Source organism: Merops nubicus, unplaced genomic scaffold, assembly GCF_000691845.1.
Source record: "Merops nubicus isolate BGI_N331 unplaced genomic scaffold, ASM69184v1 scaffold30608, whole genome shotgun sequence".
Lineage (NCBI taxonomy): Eukaryota > Metazoa > Chordata > Aves > Coraciiformes > Meropidae > Merops > Merops nubicus.
The window spans coordinates 3,482-22,039 of NW_008628219.1; the positions used below are offsets into that span (position 1 = coordinate 3,482).

At 43.4% G+C, this 18,558-nt stretch overlaps 1 protein-coding gene across 1 annotated transcript; it reads right to left on the reverse strand.

Annotated features, from left to right (window-relative positions):
• Window positions 1-2,642: 2,642 nt before the first annotated feature.
• DAPP1 (dual adaptor of phosphotyrosine and 3-phosphoinositides) lies at window positions 2,643-15,680 on the reverse strand (the record flags this gene model as incomplete). Its single annotated transcript, XM_008946599.1, has 8 exons — window positions 2,643-2,693; window positions 3,119-3,206; window positions 3,754-3,839; window positions 5,601-5,663; window positions 5,904-5,951; window positions 7,938-8,068; window positions 12,231-12,364; window positions 15,558-15,680. Coding segments are annotated over 8 exons (724 nt in total), but the record flags the coding sequence as incomplete, so codon positions are not given.
• Window positions 15,681-18,558: the final 2,878 nt, after the last annotated feature.

Here is an 18,558-nt window from a genome sequence, read left to right on the forward strand (position 1 = left end):
GGGGCAGCTGCCGTGCCTCTTGGAGAGCCGATGGGCCCTGCGGCGTTGTCAGAGGTGTGGCTGAAGGAGTGGTGTGAGAGCGAGCTGACTAGCAGTGATGTGTCAGTACAATCAATAAATATCCAGCTTCCTTAAGTGGGTGATACTTTGGTGAGGGAATGCGACTAATCTGGATGCGAGGTGCATCCTGCTTCCGCTGAGGAGAAAGCTGTTTCTATGAAAGCTGTTGCTTTAGGGGTTTTCCTGATGCCCAGATAAAAGCACCTCAACGTCTCACTTCTTCATGGGGTTTTTGTATAATATGGTTGTGAAGATCTCACGTCTCATAGTCTCTGTGTGGGTTCATCACTGGTGACACGCTCAGCTTATTTACCCTTAGGTTTTCCTAAGTAAATAAATATAAATAAAATGCAGTATTTTTAAATTACAGAGCCTGGTCCGCTCTTGTGTTGCTCCATAGTACTGTACAGCACATCAGCTTCTCTGTGGAGAGAACAGGTCTCCCCATTGTTTGTAAATGTGTGAGATCCAGGAGTTTTCAGGCTGCAAAGTAGCCGGTGTGTCTCCTCAGCAGAGTGGTGAGAGGCCCATGCCAGCACAGAGATGCAGAATGGCTTTCCCTCCATGGGCATCGGTCCCCTGCAATTTGTTCCCTCTTCATTCCCTCCCACCTTCCCCTGGGGATGACCATGGTGCAGGCTTCCAGATTCACCTGGGGATGACCACAGTGTAGGTTCCCAGTGCTGAAACCACTGGTCACAGTGAGTGCCACCACCCCCTTCACCCACCTTCAGGTGGGATGAGGGGAAATGGTTGGGCTGGGAATTCCTGGCTCAAAAGCCCTCTTGGAGACCAGAAGTTATAAGTCAACTTAAAGTCAAGTTGTCAGTCACTTAAACTGAGCTCGTGGTGTGAGTTTCTGCTGCTGGTAAGGACAGAAGCAGGTGGAAGCTGAGCCCCTCGGCTCTTCGCAGCGCTGGCAGGAAGCGCCGTTGTCCCAGCCGGGCCTGCTCCCGCCGCTGCATCTGCTCGGCTCCGCCCCCGAGCGCTGCCTGGGCCTGCCCAGCGCCCTTCCCTGCCCTGTCTCCGGTTTGTGTCACCATCTGCCGAGTTTGGGTCCAACGTTCTGCAGCGCAGCCTCTTCACACGACAAAGGGAGAGCTGCTTTTGTGGGCATGTGTCAAGCTTCGTTTCTGAGCTGTTCTCACAGGACAGTGGTGCCACCGGAGATGCCACATCTCACCTCCCCTTCATGTGGCCTCTCACATAGCTCATCAAAGGTTTTTAACTAGATGGGAGGTGCCCATTTGTTAAACCACCTCTTCAAGGAGAAAAAGGAAGACAAAGCTTTAACAGTACAGTACAGGAATACAGAAGGCCTTTGGTAGTTTTATAATGTCATTTTATTCAGAAAACAGTCTGTATAAAAATATTCACAAATATTTTTGATTTCCAAGTTGAAATAAAATACTATTCCTATGTTCAAACCTAGATTTTCTTTCTTCTGGTATGTTTTCCCCTCCTTCAATCTTCTCACAGCAGAGGCACCTAATGAGCACCAACCTCAGCCCTGTGCCACGGCGTCTGCACAGTGGGAGAGTTCTGCCCACACTCTAAAAAAAACCACTCTTTCTGCAGAAACTCGACCCTTCCCCACCCCTCCAGGAGGAGCAGGGTTGCTCAGGGGCCTTCCAGCTGGGTCCACCGTGAGTTCAGCCCAAGCTGGTCTTGGCAGCCTCCAGTGTGGTCAACTTTGCTTCCAAAATTTAACATCTATTTTGACTACAGTACCAAGTGCTGGCTTCTCCTTCTCAACTCTGTAGCAAGCCAGAACACTGTTAAACGTGAGTCTTCCAAAATACAGATGGAAATTTATGTTTGTGTAAAAGATGTACTCTTTTAAAATCCTATTTTTAGTGTACATGGTGCTCTTGGTTTAAGATAATGCAAGCTGTGCTTGACTAAAAACACAGTTCTGGAGAAAAAAAAATACAAACATGATTTGAGTTCTCTGTGTGAGGAAAAAAACATAAAATCCAGCCCATTTTCAATAGGGACCGTAAGGAGCCCAACTCAAGGCTACTAGCACAGGTCTCAACCATATAAAACAGGTTTGAACAGAACTGTCACACACCCATCATCCTGAAAAAGGGCTTTGAAATATCTTCTTTATATCTCTGTTGTAACAGATACTATGTACAAAAGTGTAATTACCTCTGTCATTTTTCTTTTGGTTCATAACCCCAGCAGGTAATACAAAAGAAATACTCGACGTTTCCAGAAAGGACTGGTTTTAAATAATGGGCTCAAGGTGACAGAACACGCTGCTAATGGTTAGTTGTGACAGAGCTTGCAATAAATTATTGAGAGTGCTCTGAATAACCCCAGAAGTTTTAAACAGCAACCACTTCTGTCAGGACTCAGCGGGCATCGCCGGGGTGTGCGCGCGCCCCGCACACCAAACCCATGCCCTGACCTGGTAGCCCCAGCAGCAGCCCGAGGGCTCAGCCGGACGGTCCTTTGGGAGCAGAGCGGGGTGCAGGGCTGCGTGGTGGCTCCGGGGGCCCCCGTGTGCCCGTGGCTGGGGATGGAGGAGCACAGGACCGTCCTCCCGGCAGCGGAGCGGCAGCGCTGGGCTGCAGCTAGGCACTGAGGGTGGTGTTACGCTGCTCCAGTTGCTTCCGTATTTGTGACTGGAACAGAAAGAGAATCCGTTACCGCTCATCTGCACGCGTGTGGGTTAGGGCGAGGACAGCCCACCCAAATACTGATATTTTGAAGGAAGTAATGCTTCCAAGCCTTTACACTGTCTCCTCCTTGCTTCCTTCCTGACTCAGCGCATGCGGTCTGTGCGGATGCTCCACACTGTTTACCATCTGCACAATGACATCCTTAAAGGCGGAGGGCATTTCTTTCTCTTAATGAGTCCGCATGTCAAAAATGCAGCCCAAAAATGCCAAAGCGGGTTTGCAGGCAGCTACAGGATACAAAAACTGTGTGTTCCACTCTAGTTGGCCTGGAAGCCAGAAGTTCACCCTCTTGTGACCCAGAAAACTGGCCCATGTTGGAGGGTTTCTGGCGGCAGCACCGAGGGCACTGCTGCCTGAGGTGTACGTACCAGCTTCCATCGCAGGATTTTAATCCACTCGTCAGCTTCTATTCCAGTTTTTGCACACAGGTAGTATGTCCTCAGTGGGAACACCAAACTGTAAGTACACAAAACTATTTCTTAAACTGCCAGAACAACTGGTAGCTCTTCCTAAAACTGCACCCAGCTGGCGTGCACCCACAGTTGTTCAGACAACTGTTCAGTCTAGCCAAGAAAGTTTTACGGTCATTCACAGCCCGGGGAGATGCTGCCCCAAGCCTGCAAGGACAAAAGACCCACATTTGGGCACAGAAGGGGTTACTGCATGCCACACAGCAACGTCCAAATGGGGAACTGGACAGTACCTAAGTTCCATGGGCCTAGGTGATGATTGTAGATGCTTACAGAATTAGGAGAACAAACACCCACTATACACAGGCCTACAGGCCTACATCCCTCCTCCTTGCCGAGAAAAAAAGCCTTTTGCCAGCAGCAACTGGGCAAAGCCGTGCTGACAAAGCACTGACAGAAACAGACACGTGACTTAGAGGAAGAGCAAGGTTGCAGCTGGCAAGGGAGCTTTTAGAAGCACCTCATGGTTACATTTCAAACTTCCCTGGCTAGTCTGAGGTGCCCAGCAAGGTGGAGGAAGCACATTAACTTACCAGAAGCAATTGACTCTTTCCTGGGAATAGTCAAATTGCACAGCTGAGCATTCAGTCAAGTCAAGTGCCCGAATTGGTTCTGTGGCCTTGAAAATAAAATGGTTTTAAAATGGGAACACATGAAAACAAAAGGTAAGGCTAGTTCAGTTCATCTTCAGTGCATCTAGACTTTTACAGGCACACGAGGTTTTCCCAGGTGTAGGTACAACAACTGTAACATGACAAACACAAGCCAGCAAATGTAACATCAGCACTGATGCGGTATGAACTGAGCCAAATATAAAAAAACAGGTCCGTTCCATTCTGGGCAACAACAGAGGAGCTCTCTGCTGCAGGAAAGCTGGAGCTAGGTGCTGACAGCTGAGGGCTTGGCTTGTGTTGTGATGTAACGGACACAGCAGCAGGTGTGGCAGCACTTCCAGCTAAGGTTTAGAGAGACAAGGGGATGGTTATAGGTCATCTCTGGCCTAGCCAGCTGTTGGAGATTTAACTGATTCCCAAGAGCTTTAAAAGGATGAAGCTGGGTAGGGAGATGTGTAGGAGCAAAGCTAATGTGGTGCTGGGTCTGGTTGTGTGAGCATACCCAAGTTTCTGGGGACAGGCTCAGGAGTGCAGACTGTGTATAACTGCGCCCTGTTTCCCTTAACAGCTTCATTCTCCCTGGATGTGAGAGTTCTTCTTTTATTTGTTTCAGTCTCACACTGTTGAGCCTCTCAGAAGAGGCAGCTGAAGTAGAACAGCTTTCCCTCTGCTCAGACACCCCAAGCTGTCCCTGTGGTCCTTCCTCAGGCGTATGGCTGTTAGTTACCCACTGTACCAGAAGAAAGCCACGTGTGCTAGTGGCTGTCATCCCAGGGCCAGCATCAAGTCGCTCACCTGCAGGTATCTGCAACCCCACAGCAACAAAGGGAGTGCCAGGAGGCCCCGGAGCTGCTGTCCAGGAGGAGGCAGCAAAGACTCCTGACAAAGACACCTCGGCACCTGGTAAGTCACAAATGCCACTCAAAAATCCGGAGTGCTGCCCTTTGAAATGTTATCTGCGAAACTTAATTCACGTTGGCTTGAATTGAAATGAAAACTGATGGAAGGCTCTGTAAATATGTAACTGTTTATAAGTGGTGATGCTTGGTGACAGAGGGCAGTTGTGCCAGCTGTTGTGTTAAAATCTGTTGGATACTTGAAAAGGGGCTTGAGAGAGGTAAACTGTTTGGCTGTGTTTCTGAAGGACCCTGAGCTGGAGGTATTGTAGAGGTGGAGAAACTCTAGAGGTCTTTCTTATTTTCACTCAGGTTGACATAGAAATGGAACAGCCACCATGAGGACACACAGTTTGTCCCAGGTGCAGCAGGTTAGTCTATGCCAGAGTGCTAGGAAGGAAGGAAGGAAGATGTCTTTAAATAAATGGTTTTCTGTGTACGCTGTGCATCCACTTGAAATAAAAGGGTGAAATCAAGGAATGCAAAATATGCCACTAGTATTTGCAGAAATATTTTAACAGCACTGCTGCTTGTTAAGTTGTGTGTCAAAGCTACTGATAAAAAATTGTCTTGTGCTGGTACATTAAAATCCTTGGAACAAGGCAACAAAAGCACGTACTGTGAACAACTTCTAGCTAGTAGGTAAGACTGACAAAGCACAGTAAATGTTTTTTACCTGTAAAACTTGCTAACATTCTCTTGTTGAAGTTATCAGCAAAACTGACTTTATTTGAAAGGTCTGAGCCCTCTGACAGTATGGGAAGCTTTAGCTTGAGAGGCTGTGAAAGAGGTGTGAGAAGCCAGAGGTACACAGAGGCTGCAGCTGCCTCTGAGGAGGCTTAAAGAGTAGAAGTGGAGTTTGCTACTTACTGTTTGGTCTTTGAAATACTTCAGTTCATTCCTATGTAATGTAAACCACCTTGTCTTCCAATTCTGAAAGAGTAAGAATGGATGGTAACAGTCTTGTGAGAATTTTGTCTAATGGTTCTTGGGAAGGAGAAACCTTCAAAGCTGTTGACTTGTTCTGGTTTACTTGTTCTGTTTTGTTGTTACTCGAAACGCAGATTGCTCCTCTCTGCAAGGGCATGCAGGTGGAGCTATTTCAGCTCTGCACTGCCTCTAGCTTCTGTGGGTGATTGCAGAGTGGAAGCAAGGAGCAACAGTTTTCCTTACCTTGACTATTTTGCCTTGTTTTATCAAATATCCTTCTTTTGTACCGAGCTGTGAAATAACAAGAATAGGGATCGGGGTTAGAGACTGAGCTCTGCTTCTACTTCCCACCTCCTCCTCTTTGCCTGCATCCAGAAGATGGAGGAGCAGCCTATTCTTAGGGAAACCTCCCATGCCACTTGCCCTGTCCTCACTCCCAAGCTCCCCTCATGCAGCTGGATCCACCACTAGAGTAGGTACAGACCTGTGCTGCCTCCAAAGGCTGCTTCTTAGACCACGTCTCCCTCAGCAAGCTTCTGGCCTGCAGCTTCTCACCCAAAGGCAGCAAAATAGCTGCAGTTACAGTTTATTTATTAAAGTTAGATGGTTGCCTCAGTACAAATTATAGCCAGAAGCATCTGGGGTTTATCTGGCAGTGGATTTATCCACAGAAATCCCTCTTGCAATGCAAGTGGGGGAGAAAGTGTTGCGTTACTTATGTGTTCTCTTCTCGCAAACAGCCACATGCTTGAGAGGAAAAACTTGTTACATTCAATGTGCTTATTGCAAAGTTGTTTTTCAGACTGTTTCTTTGCCATCATGAGTGATGCTGGGACCTTGTGACTTATCAGATACTGAAACTGTGTAGGGATCTAGTTGTGAGACTTCAGACCTCTAAAAATCAAATTCTTGCCAAGTTAATCACTACTTGCTCTTGAAGAAGTATTGCCTTTTTATTGGTTGTATGTGGAAGTCAAGTTTCTTTAGAGGTTGAAGTGGAACTCAGCCATGAAGAGTTCCTTTCAGACACATCAGAAGTGGCTACCAACTTCATTAACCTGTATTAATATAACTCTTCCTCTTTTTTCTCAAAATACAGTATGTAATTAAAATACTTTCCTCTCTGTTGTGAGCAATACTGTTCTGGAGAAACAAACTGTCTCACTTATAGACATGAGTTACTGGGGATTTAAAGTCTCTAATTACTGTCCAAGTGAGTCACAGATGTTAGAGCAGGTGGCCCACAGCCATGTGAAGATGTTCTCTTGTTTCTCACACCAGTAAGGTGTAGCTTTTAATGTGACACAGCTTTTTACTGTGCTCAAAACTACTAGGGGTAGAAGGGTGGAGGCTCTTCTGTCATATTGCTCTAGTTGGGGTTTAAATCTGTGCCATAATACAGCAAGCTGAGTTCCTGCTTTAAGACAAGGTGTTTCTAAAATAATAAAATCCAAGTGTGAAATTGCAAAAAAAAAAAAACCAACCTTTTGAATAATGCACCTATCAGATAGATACTTCCGTTAACTTGGTTGTATCATGCTTCAGTTTGATGCTTCCTTTTCCAAATGTCCCTGCCTGTCTTGCACATCTTTAAAAAGTGACATTTTAAAAAAAATATTCAATCAGCTTAGTGATGCTCTTTCCTTCCTCTCAGTTAGGAAGGAGGCTAAATGAGTAGTATATTGCTAATTGAGCAAAATAATTCTAACAAACAAAGAAGACTGCAAACATAAGTTATAATGAGCATGTCTGTCAGGAGTACTTGCCACTGACTGTAAAGGATATCTGGCAAAAAAAAAAAGGGCCTCCTGTGCAACCTGGCAGACCGTTGTTGCATACAGCCTGAGCAGAGTTGTCAAAAAGATATGAGAAGAGTTGTGTTTGTTTTGTGTGGTGTGGGGTTTTTTAGTTTTCTTTTTTTCCTTAATTTAATTCCTGATAATGTTACTGCTAAGATGGCATTCTAAACAGAAGATAACTGGAGAATGAAAACCTTTCATATATTCCTTGTTTGGAGGATCAGACTCACCTAGGTCAACCACAGACAATATTTTCCCAGTGACAGCATTGAAGGTCTCGGTGACAACATTTGCAAACGGCTTTATTTGTCATGGGGCTCTGCTTAGCAAGCCTGCGTTTGTTTTGCCTTGGGCGACAAATACTTCCTGTATTTACAAACCCATAAAGGGATGAATTACTGGTGCTATTCCATAGCTCACGCCAGCAATCATCCTGAACTCGGGCCAGAATCACCCTTCCCACCAGAACACAACTTACTGAGGGAGCGTTTGGAACAAGGTCGCTCTCTGTCCTTCCCGTCTGCATCGCCGTGTGAACTCGGACAGACTCGTAGATGGAAGGTTCTTCCACTTCCCGTGGGTAGGGATGCTTCAACACAATCAAGGTTCCTGGACAGAAAAAGGGCAGGAGTTCAGTCATCTGGCAAGAGTTTCAGAAAGTAACTGGCAGTAGCTGCCTGTTTGTGGAATGGTTAATGTTACCTTTTCCTACAGTTAAAAAGGTAATAACCTCTCCGAGACCTCTGTGACACTCCTTGTAAAGGGGTTTTCTGGAAGGGGGCAGGGCTCAAGCCACACCCTTGTGAGAAACAATTAGATGCTATAAATGACTTTCCCATACTGATACAACTAGACAAATATTTCTAACATGCACCATCTGAACAGTTTAGGCTTTGTGAAACGTATTTTCTACAGAAATCCACCCATGCAAACTACTGTCACTTCCTTGGCTCTGCTGTGTTGCCCAGAGTCCTCAATACCCAGAGCACCTGGACCTTGCCTAAGTCTATTCCCTCATCCCTGTGCAGTGGGAGTCAATTTGTTCTTAATCTCTGAAAACAAGAGCAAAACCCCTCTGTATTTCTTCTGAGCAGTAGGTAACTAAACGCCCTCTGCAGTGCACGGTAAGTGGTGAAAAAATCAGACAGCAACAGAACAGGACTCAAAGGCAGATGTCTCCTGTCCTGCTTGAACCTTCTTTCCAGTCAGGGAGTACTGCAGAACGAACGGAAGCATGGATTTCATAGTTACAGCTATGAAAGGTTTTTGCCTCACACACGTGACCCACATTTCCCCAGCATTCCTGAAGACATGACTACAGACACTGTCACGCCTGTTTACAGGCAACTGTGAAAGCAGTAAGAATAAGGCACCTTTTAAAAACCTTTAAAACTACTAGTGCTTGCAAGCAATCACTTGACACGTTAAATTCCCTTCTGCAGAGGGGGCTGGTTGGGTGGGCAGGCAGGATACTAGCCTAGATATGGGGCTGTAACAGCCATCCTGGTTTTGGCCACAGCCCGCTGCTTGCGGAGCAGGTCACTTCATCTGTCAGAGTTTGGGATACAGGCTTCCCAACACTAAACCCACGTCACCTCCCCTTCCACTGTTTTGCCACAGCTCTTCCCAGTTCATAACGTTTTGATTACAGCCATTCTTTGCTCTCCAAATAAGCTCAAGCTTATTGCATGTTCTCCATGAAAAGATGCATTCTCAATAGTGAGCCTATTAAACTATTCACAGTAGTGAAGAACCTCCTTAAAATAGTTACTGCCACACCAGCTAACCTCATTCTTTAAAAACCACCTCACAGCATACCAAAGGCTGCTCCACTGGCATTTTATGCTGATATTGTCAGCTCTTAAAGAGGAGGGATGCCAAAACTGGTAAGAGCACGGACTTGAAAGCTACAGGTGATTGAGTAATTTAAAAGTGAAACAAAGTTTAAAGTACATTTTGTAATAGGGAGCGCTACAAAGGGAAGTGGAAAAATTGTATTTGCAGTAAGCAACTAACTGCAATCTGTTCACAGGCACAGGGGGTGTATGCAAATGTGACATATTCAGCTTGCAGTAGGTGAAAAGTCAAAATCAGTTTAATTCTCTCTGGCCTTGCAGGAAAATAGTGCTTTATCATTTAAAATAAAATTGAGAACATGCCCATCACCAGTCTACAGAAACTACCCTTCAGCTGTTGGACAGAATCAAAAGTACTATCATCTATACACCATGGATAAAGAGCCCTGCTGCAGAACCAGGAAGACTAGTTTAACATTTCATGCAATGTCTGTTTGCTAGTCAGTTTTCCATGTTTTTTTTCTCCACAAAAGATACTTGCATAGAATCATCTAGCAAAGCTGCAGAATCACCAGTAAAAGCTGCACTTTGGCAGGATTCTTCTTGCATGTTTGTGCATGATATCTGTTTCTAAGGAAGAATGAAAAGGAGTCCTGTTGTTGGAAAGGTTAGCTTCAAGTGACTTTGGGTTTTGTGTGTAGGTAATGACTTAAAAGCTTTAGTAAGTTTTCAAAATAACTTAAGTAAAAACTAATAAACAAAGCAAACAGGTAAGGATAACTTTTTGACTTTGTCATTTTGAATGAAGATTAAAATATAGAAATATGGTGGTATATTGCTTTAACCTTGCTACTGACTACATTCAGCTTGCCTGTTCAGAAAACCAGCTCACAGAACACAGTAGCCCCAACTTCCTTTTCATTATCTGTAGTTCAGAAGGAAGTGTATGTATTACACTGCAGAAAAACAGCTGTGAGTCTGTGCAGCACTTTGGAGTGGCAAATGGAGTTGTAGTAAGACAAGGTCTGTTGGGCTCGAAGCTCAAACCTGCAGCTGTCCCAGTATGAAAGAACCACTGTGCTCCATGGACTGGTTTGCAGGGGAGCAGGCCTGTGTGTTCAAGTACTGATCAAAGGGAGTCTGGTGTGCCTCTTTAGGCACACAGCTAGCTCCAGTGAGGCTAAACCTAGATGGTGGAAGATGAGTGGGAACCTTCAGAAAATCTGTCTCATGGGTCTCTGTCTTACACCATCCTGTCCATGAAAACTGCTACCATGCTATCTTGCTTTACTCATTCCTGATCTCAGTGTTTCTACAGAAAATTGTCTAACAAGGAATAAGAAAATATGGTCCATCTACTTTCTACTAATGCCTGAGCCAAAGGTCATTTGCTGCTTTTCACTGAAAGGAAGCGTGGCATAAGAAACCAGACTCTGTTGCCAGCTCTTCTGACAGCCTGTTGTGTGACACTCTGTTGGGCTGGTGGTTCTGCCACGCTGACACTTGGCTTAGAGTGGGCTCTGATAAGCCCCTACACCCTTTTTGCTACAAATCTGTTACCACCAAGGAGACCTCTGACACCTGTGTCTGAAGGAACATTGCCTGAGTGCTAACCATCCCTTCCTCCCTCCTGCTGTCCATGGTAAGGTACCATGGAAGGTTTCTTGATGTGGTGTTCGAATGGCTTTTCTTATTCTGTAGCACATGCAACTTAAAAGAGGTTTCAGAGAGCCACCAGAATCTGACTGGGGAGCGCTAAGGTGACAAGCGAGTCCATCATTCAACGGTGTTGATCCTGTCCACAGAGATCACACAACACCAATGCTTTGATTACTGATGTATGTAACACGTGCAGTAAAGGGCATACAAAAATGTATGTACTTCCCCATTCAATTGGAATCTTTACAGTGTCAGGCCTGTGGTGCGCTCCTGACTTCACAGGAAAAATAGCTTACTGGCACAAAAGATACATGTAGGAACTTCGTGTATGAAACACTCATAAAGCAACTTAAAAAGAGAAAGCTTTGAAAGATACAAGTGCCGTCCATATTGAGTCTACCACTGTTTTTACTGGGGGACAAAAATTTTGCAAAGCAACCTTTGAACTTAATGCTTGTGCTACAAGAGCACTGGTGTGTATTTCGTGTGTCATACCACAGCTATTGCATGGGCCAAATATTTAACCCATCACTTGCATATATAACTAGTACTACTCTGAGTTACTTACATACACTTCCTACACAGGATGCTAATGTGTTTTGGCACTGGCTTGTACTGACACATCTTCAACTTTTATTCCTGAAGCTAAAACTAAAACTGCCATTATCATGACAATATGCATCTGGCTCTCCAGGGATTCTGGTCTGGTGGTGTTCAACTCACTCGTAGCAATCGTGTTTAATCTTTTGACTCTTAATTCAGGTAGCACATTGGCTGCTAAAGAAGCTTGTGCTTTTCACTTTTGTCTTAAAAACAAGACAAATGACCATGATGGCAGACAGCACCAGCAGGCTGACCCACTGTAGACAGGAAGGGAGAGGTAATACAGGGAACATGCCTTACAGGAAAGAGGAACTTTTTTCACCATAGACTGCTTCCTTGGATGGAGAACAGTGGAGCTAAACAATGAGCTTTCTAAACGCCCTGCTTTGGTTTTGCCCTTTTTGAGAGGATTATGTTCTTCCCAGTACATGAGTATTTTGAAATGCTTCCTTCTCTCCATGAGAAATCAAAAGGAGCTCATGTCCCTGGTTAGCAAAAACCCAGTAAGCTTACATGTAGTTGGTCTTCACAGAGTACTTGAAAGTGTTTTTGAAGAAGAGCATCTTGGACACTTGAGGTTAATTCAAATGTGAATTTCTGCAGAAGAACACTTCAGCAATAGATCTACCTGATAACACATTGGAAGCTCCTTTTACTCGGATCTGTGTGAAGCATGACTACAAACGTGTCCATGCAAACACATCTCTCCTTACCTGTTTCGCTTCCAATTAAAGGCTGATTTGCAAAATGCATGACTAATTCCTTCAAGCTAGAAAATTCATTAAATCCAAATTTGAATGAAGTTCCTGTATGTTCAATGTGGAAGTGTTTCACAGAATCTTTTCCCCTAAAATGAAAAAGGAAAATTTGTCAAGGCATAGAAGCCAAAGGCTTTTAGCATGTACAACCCTCAGACAGCAGCTTCCACTACAGGAAATCCGGCCCAGATCACAGGCAGAAAATCACTGTCCTAGCAGTACTGCTGCTACCATTGCTGTCCCTCAATACCAATCAACACATCTGAGACTCATGTTCATTAAGAAAAATATAATTGCTGCTTTACAGATAAGAGATCATGAAAGCCTAGGAAGGCCAAGTTAAATTAACTCTTGCAGTAATCAGTAAAAAGACCTATAATGAGGTGTCCAGCCTTCTGTCTAAACAGTATGATACCCTTTCACTTACTGAGCTTTAGTCTTGAAAGCATACCTGTATTACTTGCTATAGCTTTCCAGGTAAGATCCCAATCTCATTGAAAATGTCTTCTATTTCTCTTTCAAAAATAGGCTGCCTCGTTTTTACACCCAAACAAGGATTTAATAACCTAACTTCAGATACCTAAGGCTTTAGAATTTCTCGTCTTTGTCTCTGTCCTCAGGCAAATGGTTCCTCTATGGTGGGCAGTGTCAAACATGAACCAGGATCCTTTGTCAAGGAAGCAGCAGTACTCATTTATGAAAGCTGTCTGCATTTAGAGAAGTGTGCAAGGCCTCACTTCCTGGATGGGCAATTATTTTGACTTCAGAAGTCAGTGAAGCACTCAGTACAAGCATCTCTCCTGTGAAAAAGTTTCCTGTTAATGTTACTAGCATACAAAATAGGCCAGAGAAAAGCTTTGTCTCAGGAAAAATATAAGTAGCAAATATACTGAAAATATGGTGAAAGAAAGGGATTAATAACATCTTTTCCACTGCTTATTGCTACTTCCAGAGGAGATAAAAATTTCATACAGCTGTTTCAGCAATATTTAACTTTGAAGAGTGCTTATGACGTTGCAGAGCGCGGCCGCGCTGACACGGCGCGACATGGGGGAGCCGCGTCTGCCAAGAGCTGCTGTGCCTCTGCTGCCACGACAAGGCACTCATCTTCTCATTTCACAAGAAATACCAGGTTGCAATGAGAGCAACTGCCACTCCATTTCCAGCTTTCTTTTAAAGTTGGCTAATTTTGCTGAGGGAAGGACTTCAGGCAGTATGTGATCACTCTTCTTAGAGCTGTCAGTAAAAACCCTGTGGGATGCCTAAGCCCTGTTTCCTTTTAAAACAAACTATACTAATGGCTGAAGTTCCTCATGAGGCAGAAAGTGAAGTAAAAGCTATAGAAGGTGTTTTGGGAGAGAAAGAAATTGACAGCTATAATTTCTAAAATTAGCCTTTCTACAAAACTGTTTCAGAACAAAATTGAATGACTTGCTCTAAACTTAAGTTTTAATATTAGTCAAGAAAAGTGGAAAGGGAAACTTAAGCAAATAATAGAAAAATTTTAAAGCATTTAAAAATAAAAATCAGTATTTCAAGGGAGCTCTGCCACCGAAAAAAACATTTTAACAGAATACAAGATCAAACTCTAGACTGGGATATTCAGTTCACATGCTAATGCAGTGAATAACTCTTGTTCATACATGGAGAGCTGAACAAGAGATTGAAATTGGCCCAGGGTTGACTCTTCTAGGTCTTCTAAGACTAGAATTTGTTAAAGCAGCAAATTTATTTTTATTAACTAACACTTTAGATTTTGTTTCCTATTAAAAGAACAGCCATTTAAATTTCATTTTGCTACAGTAAGTTGTTTCCTGAGTGCTCTTGAAAACTACCTTCAATATATATAGTTTCTAAAAAATATTGTGAATTAATTACTTCAAATAATGTTTAGTTACATTCTAAAGTAAAAATTAACCAGAAAGTCAATGATTCACTTAAATTACCTTTTTTTTTTTTTAGGCAAGCTTTTACTTATAAATGCTACTATTTTTCCAAGGAGTTGCACTCAATTCGGTCATTGCTACTCTGCATACTCATTTTGTAACCTCATCTCCAGACCTGTTGGGCACCCCCCCAAGCTCCTTGTATACATGTCTGTCTATAGCAGTAATAATTTCATCAGTGTAGGTATAGGCATGATTGCTTCAGGGTGTTGTCAGAGCTGGGTGAGGCAATTCATATTTTAGACCTCTGGGGAACAGGGTGCAAATTGCACCTTCCTCAGTTTCCAAGTAACTACGCTTCCAAATTGCAACACCACCTGGTACTGATATGCAGAGTCACAATTTCAAGGGCATGTGCTGTGGTCCTGTCTATTAGGGCTGTGACTAATTAGTGTGACCTTGCCTTAAAAAGTTACTGTGATTCAGCTGAGCTATGGTCACTAGTTGTTCAGAGGATTACTATGAGGCAGAAGTTAGCTTGAATCCACTAGCTCAAAATTTCACTGTAGAGGCTTAATACATCATGCAGCTGCCAAAGGCTAGGGATGGAGTTAGAGTTGGTTAACTCCACTCAGCTGGCATGTGGGGACTACCTTGCATGTCTAATGTCTTTCATGTCACCTCTCTAAAATATTGGGGCTTCTCTGCTTCTTGGGAGATTCTTTCAATGTGATTCAGAGCTGAAGTACCCAGGCCAGGCTACCTGTCCTCTGTATTGGCTGTGTCCCAAACTGATGTGAATCATAATTCTGATGACTTCAAAGGCCTGACATCTGTCACTTGTGAAATACTGTTCAAATCAGTCGTGCACTGCTGGCTAAGACTGAGTCTTTGCCCAGAATGGAGGAGTAAAACCATCCAATCAAACACTGGAATGCCCCTCATAGATGACAGTTCCTATACAGTGATCCAGAAATTGGTTAAGTCAGCACTTACTAACCAGTATATTTACTACTATCCTCATCATAACACTTTTATGCTCCCATCAGCTGTTTCCTAAACTCTTGTAACTGCCATACAGATTTTCATCATGCAGACCAAAAATCTACAGCAAATCCATGGAATGATATTTCTTGCCAGTAAGATTAATTCATAGTTTGGAAAAACAAGAGCAGTTTTCAAACCAAATCCAAATACTTTTTTTCTTCTAACAAAATGCCATTAAAAAGCAGGATTACGACCATTGGGAATATATATTAAAATAGCTTGAGACCTAGGAAAAAGTCTGCAGGTCATCTCAATGCATGAGACAAGCAAGCAAACATGGGAGTAAGCAAAAATTTTAGAACTGCTAGCTGTGTGGCATTAGACAAATTCATTTCTGTCCATACTGTACCTTACAGAGAGGGAGTACAAGTCTTCCTTTTCATTGCTCTTCCTCAAGAGATAGCTTCCATCCTGCCCGTTGGAAAGCAGCAGTGCTTCTGCTGCATGCCGGGTAAGGTTGTCATGATACCACCTGGGAAGACACGAGGGGTTAAAGCATCATTTGCTCAGCTCTTAACTGACAGGTTCTGCTGAGCTAGGGAAAAATAACACTGCTACAATTCTGAGTTACCATCCTTTTCACAGGCACGCACAGGTTACGTAGAACTATGCCCTTTTCAGCACTCTCCTTTCAGCGTGCTCAGGAAATGATTTTAAATATACACATGTAATTTTTTTGTAAACTAGAAAGTTGTGTACAAACAGCTGACAGCTTGCTGAATCTAAAAACCCCTGCAAATTCTACTTGCATGAGCAACAATTCTGAGTTACCATCCTTTTCACAGGCACGCACAGGTTACGTAGAACTATGCCCTTTTCAGCACTCTCCTTTCAGCGTGCTCAGGAAATGATTTTAAATATACACATGTAATTTTTTTGTAAACTAGAAAGTTGTGTACAAACAGCTGACAGCTTGCTGAATCTAAAAACCCCTGCAAATTCTACTTGCATGAGCAACACGTTACCCAGGTCTATGCTGATAAGGTGAAAGCAATTCAGGAGGGTATGCAGGATCCTTTGTCTATTTTCAGAATCTGTACTTCCTGACATATCTACACACTTTGGCACGCTTCCTCTTTTGGGGCAAAAAGGCCACACTTAAAACTCCTCCCAAACTGTGTATTTCCTACAACTCTGTTCATCTGCACTGCTAAGATTGGCAATTAAATGCATTTGCCTAAGCTTAAAAATTTCATTTGAAACATAACCTTTTTGGAAGAAGGAACAGAGGAAGGATTTAAATGAATGGACAGAATTTGAAGCTACAATTTAGGAAATCTTGTCATTTTTGCCGCTCAGCCATATGTTGTCTGAGCAATGTAGGAAAAGATCTAAATGCCTGCTTTAACTTCAGTTAAAACTAATTTGTTTTAATTTTTTATATGAAAAATTCCACAAGGAATACACAGGAAAAAAACCTGCAAAGGAGATCACAAAATGTTGTTTATGGCTCCATTTCCATCTCAAGTGATTCACAATAGAAATACCTGGTTTCTTTCAGTAGAAAAGGATCTCAGAAGTGATCCTGAACACAATAAAGAGTCACAGCTGTAAAAGTCTGGAGTGCCAATCCTGTGACAGATACTAACAATAGTTTTATAGACACAGCACAAACCCTGGTGCAGGAGGAGGCATGGATACTGTACCCAGGGCACAGCTCTGCAGGGAGCAAGCTTCTCCCTTTCTATGCCAAAGCGATGAGGAGCCTCCTTCCCCCTCCTTTAAATTGCATGTGCCTGTAGCTTTGGGGTCAAAGTCTGACTGTTTCAGCCCAAGAAATGCAGTCTGACTGAAAGCAGAAGTGACTGATCACAGCGCTTCCCAACGTTTGCATCATAGCACTCTTTGAGGTATAACTGCACACTCTGTCTCCCCTCCTGTTCGTTCCAAGTTGCCACTAAACTTAGCGTTTCACACAAAGTTTTAACTCTGATTTAGATTCAGAATTTAGAATTTTAGATTCAGAATTCTAAACTCTGAATTTAGATCCAATTTATCTGAAAGGCCAGCTAGCTGATAAACTGCTTTGTAAGAGACTCCAGACTATTAACCCTGTGGAAGACAAGATCCCTGTGAAACTCCATACAGGCAGGGTATTGCTGCTTTGGCTCTAAAACATGCTCTGTGGACCATCTGCACAGTAGAATAAAATAGTGAATATTTAAAGATTAAAGTGTCATTCTCTGAAACACCTGTTAGCCAAAACCCACTTTCAGCTTAACTGCCTGAGTAAGAGTCAAAGGTCAGATTTGATGCCATGAGGATGGTACCAGTGTGCACACTTGGCCAGACCTACAGCTGGGAAGACAACACTGTGTTTGGGTGGAATGTCACATAACACATTCTCTCTCTTACGTGCAAAAGAAACATAGATTGAGAATCTCTAAGTGGTCATTTTCATAAAGGAGGCACGTTCAGCTTGGATGTGAGACAAGTACCTCAGTACAAGCCCTGTCTATGCTGGCTGTCCTACCACTGCAACTATGCTCATCATCACTACTCCAGAACGGGACATGGCCACGTTAAAACCTCCTCTTTCATTAAGATATCTGTGTGGTTAATGCAGCGACTAGACCTCTTGGCACAGTGGTGATGACCAGGAGTATGTTACAGTAATGCTTGGTGTGAGAAACTCCCTCTTTGGCTAAGAACATAACCCTCAAAATGTTCAGTTGTTCTTTAACAACTCCAGATGCTTCTAAGAAAAATGTTAAAGAAACTTCATTTCTATGGCATCTGTAATTTCTGATAATAATGTTGACAAAGAAATGACAAGGATATTTTGCCAAACATTTCTGCCTGTGAAAATAGAGGCTGGTGAATAAACCTGTAGCTTGGCATCAGGTCATTAACAGTACAGACAAGGAACACAAACACTGATCCATGGTTAAACCAAGGACAAACATCGGGTGACTTGGCTAATTCTTTTCTCAGCCATTTCTGAGCGCAAACTGTGTAACACCCAGCAGAAACTTAATTTTCTTCCTCATAAAACTGAAAGACAGCTAGCAGCAGAAGAGAGCACAGCCAGAAGTTCTGACTCCCATTTGTTTTTAGCGTCTGGATTGACAGCTCTGAGGCACACCCAGCTATGGATAAATGCAGTAGGCAGAGGTCAGGCTTATTTTTTGTCTTTATTCTCAGGTAGTTGTTGCTTGGACAGAGTTGAGAACTGTGTGTATGTTTGGCTTGCTTTTGTAGAGTCAGGCAATTGAAAGTTCCTTCTCTGAAGCAAGAAGATTCTCACTGTTCAGTTGGGTGGGTGATCTCTCTGCTCCCCTCCCAGCAGCTCTCTCCTCTGCTGCAGAAGGTGCAATACTGCTTGTGTGCCTCTGTGGGCGACCATCCCT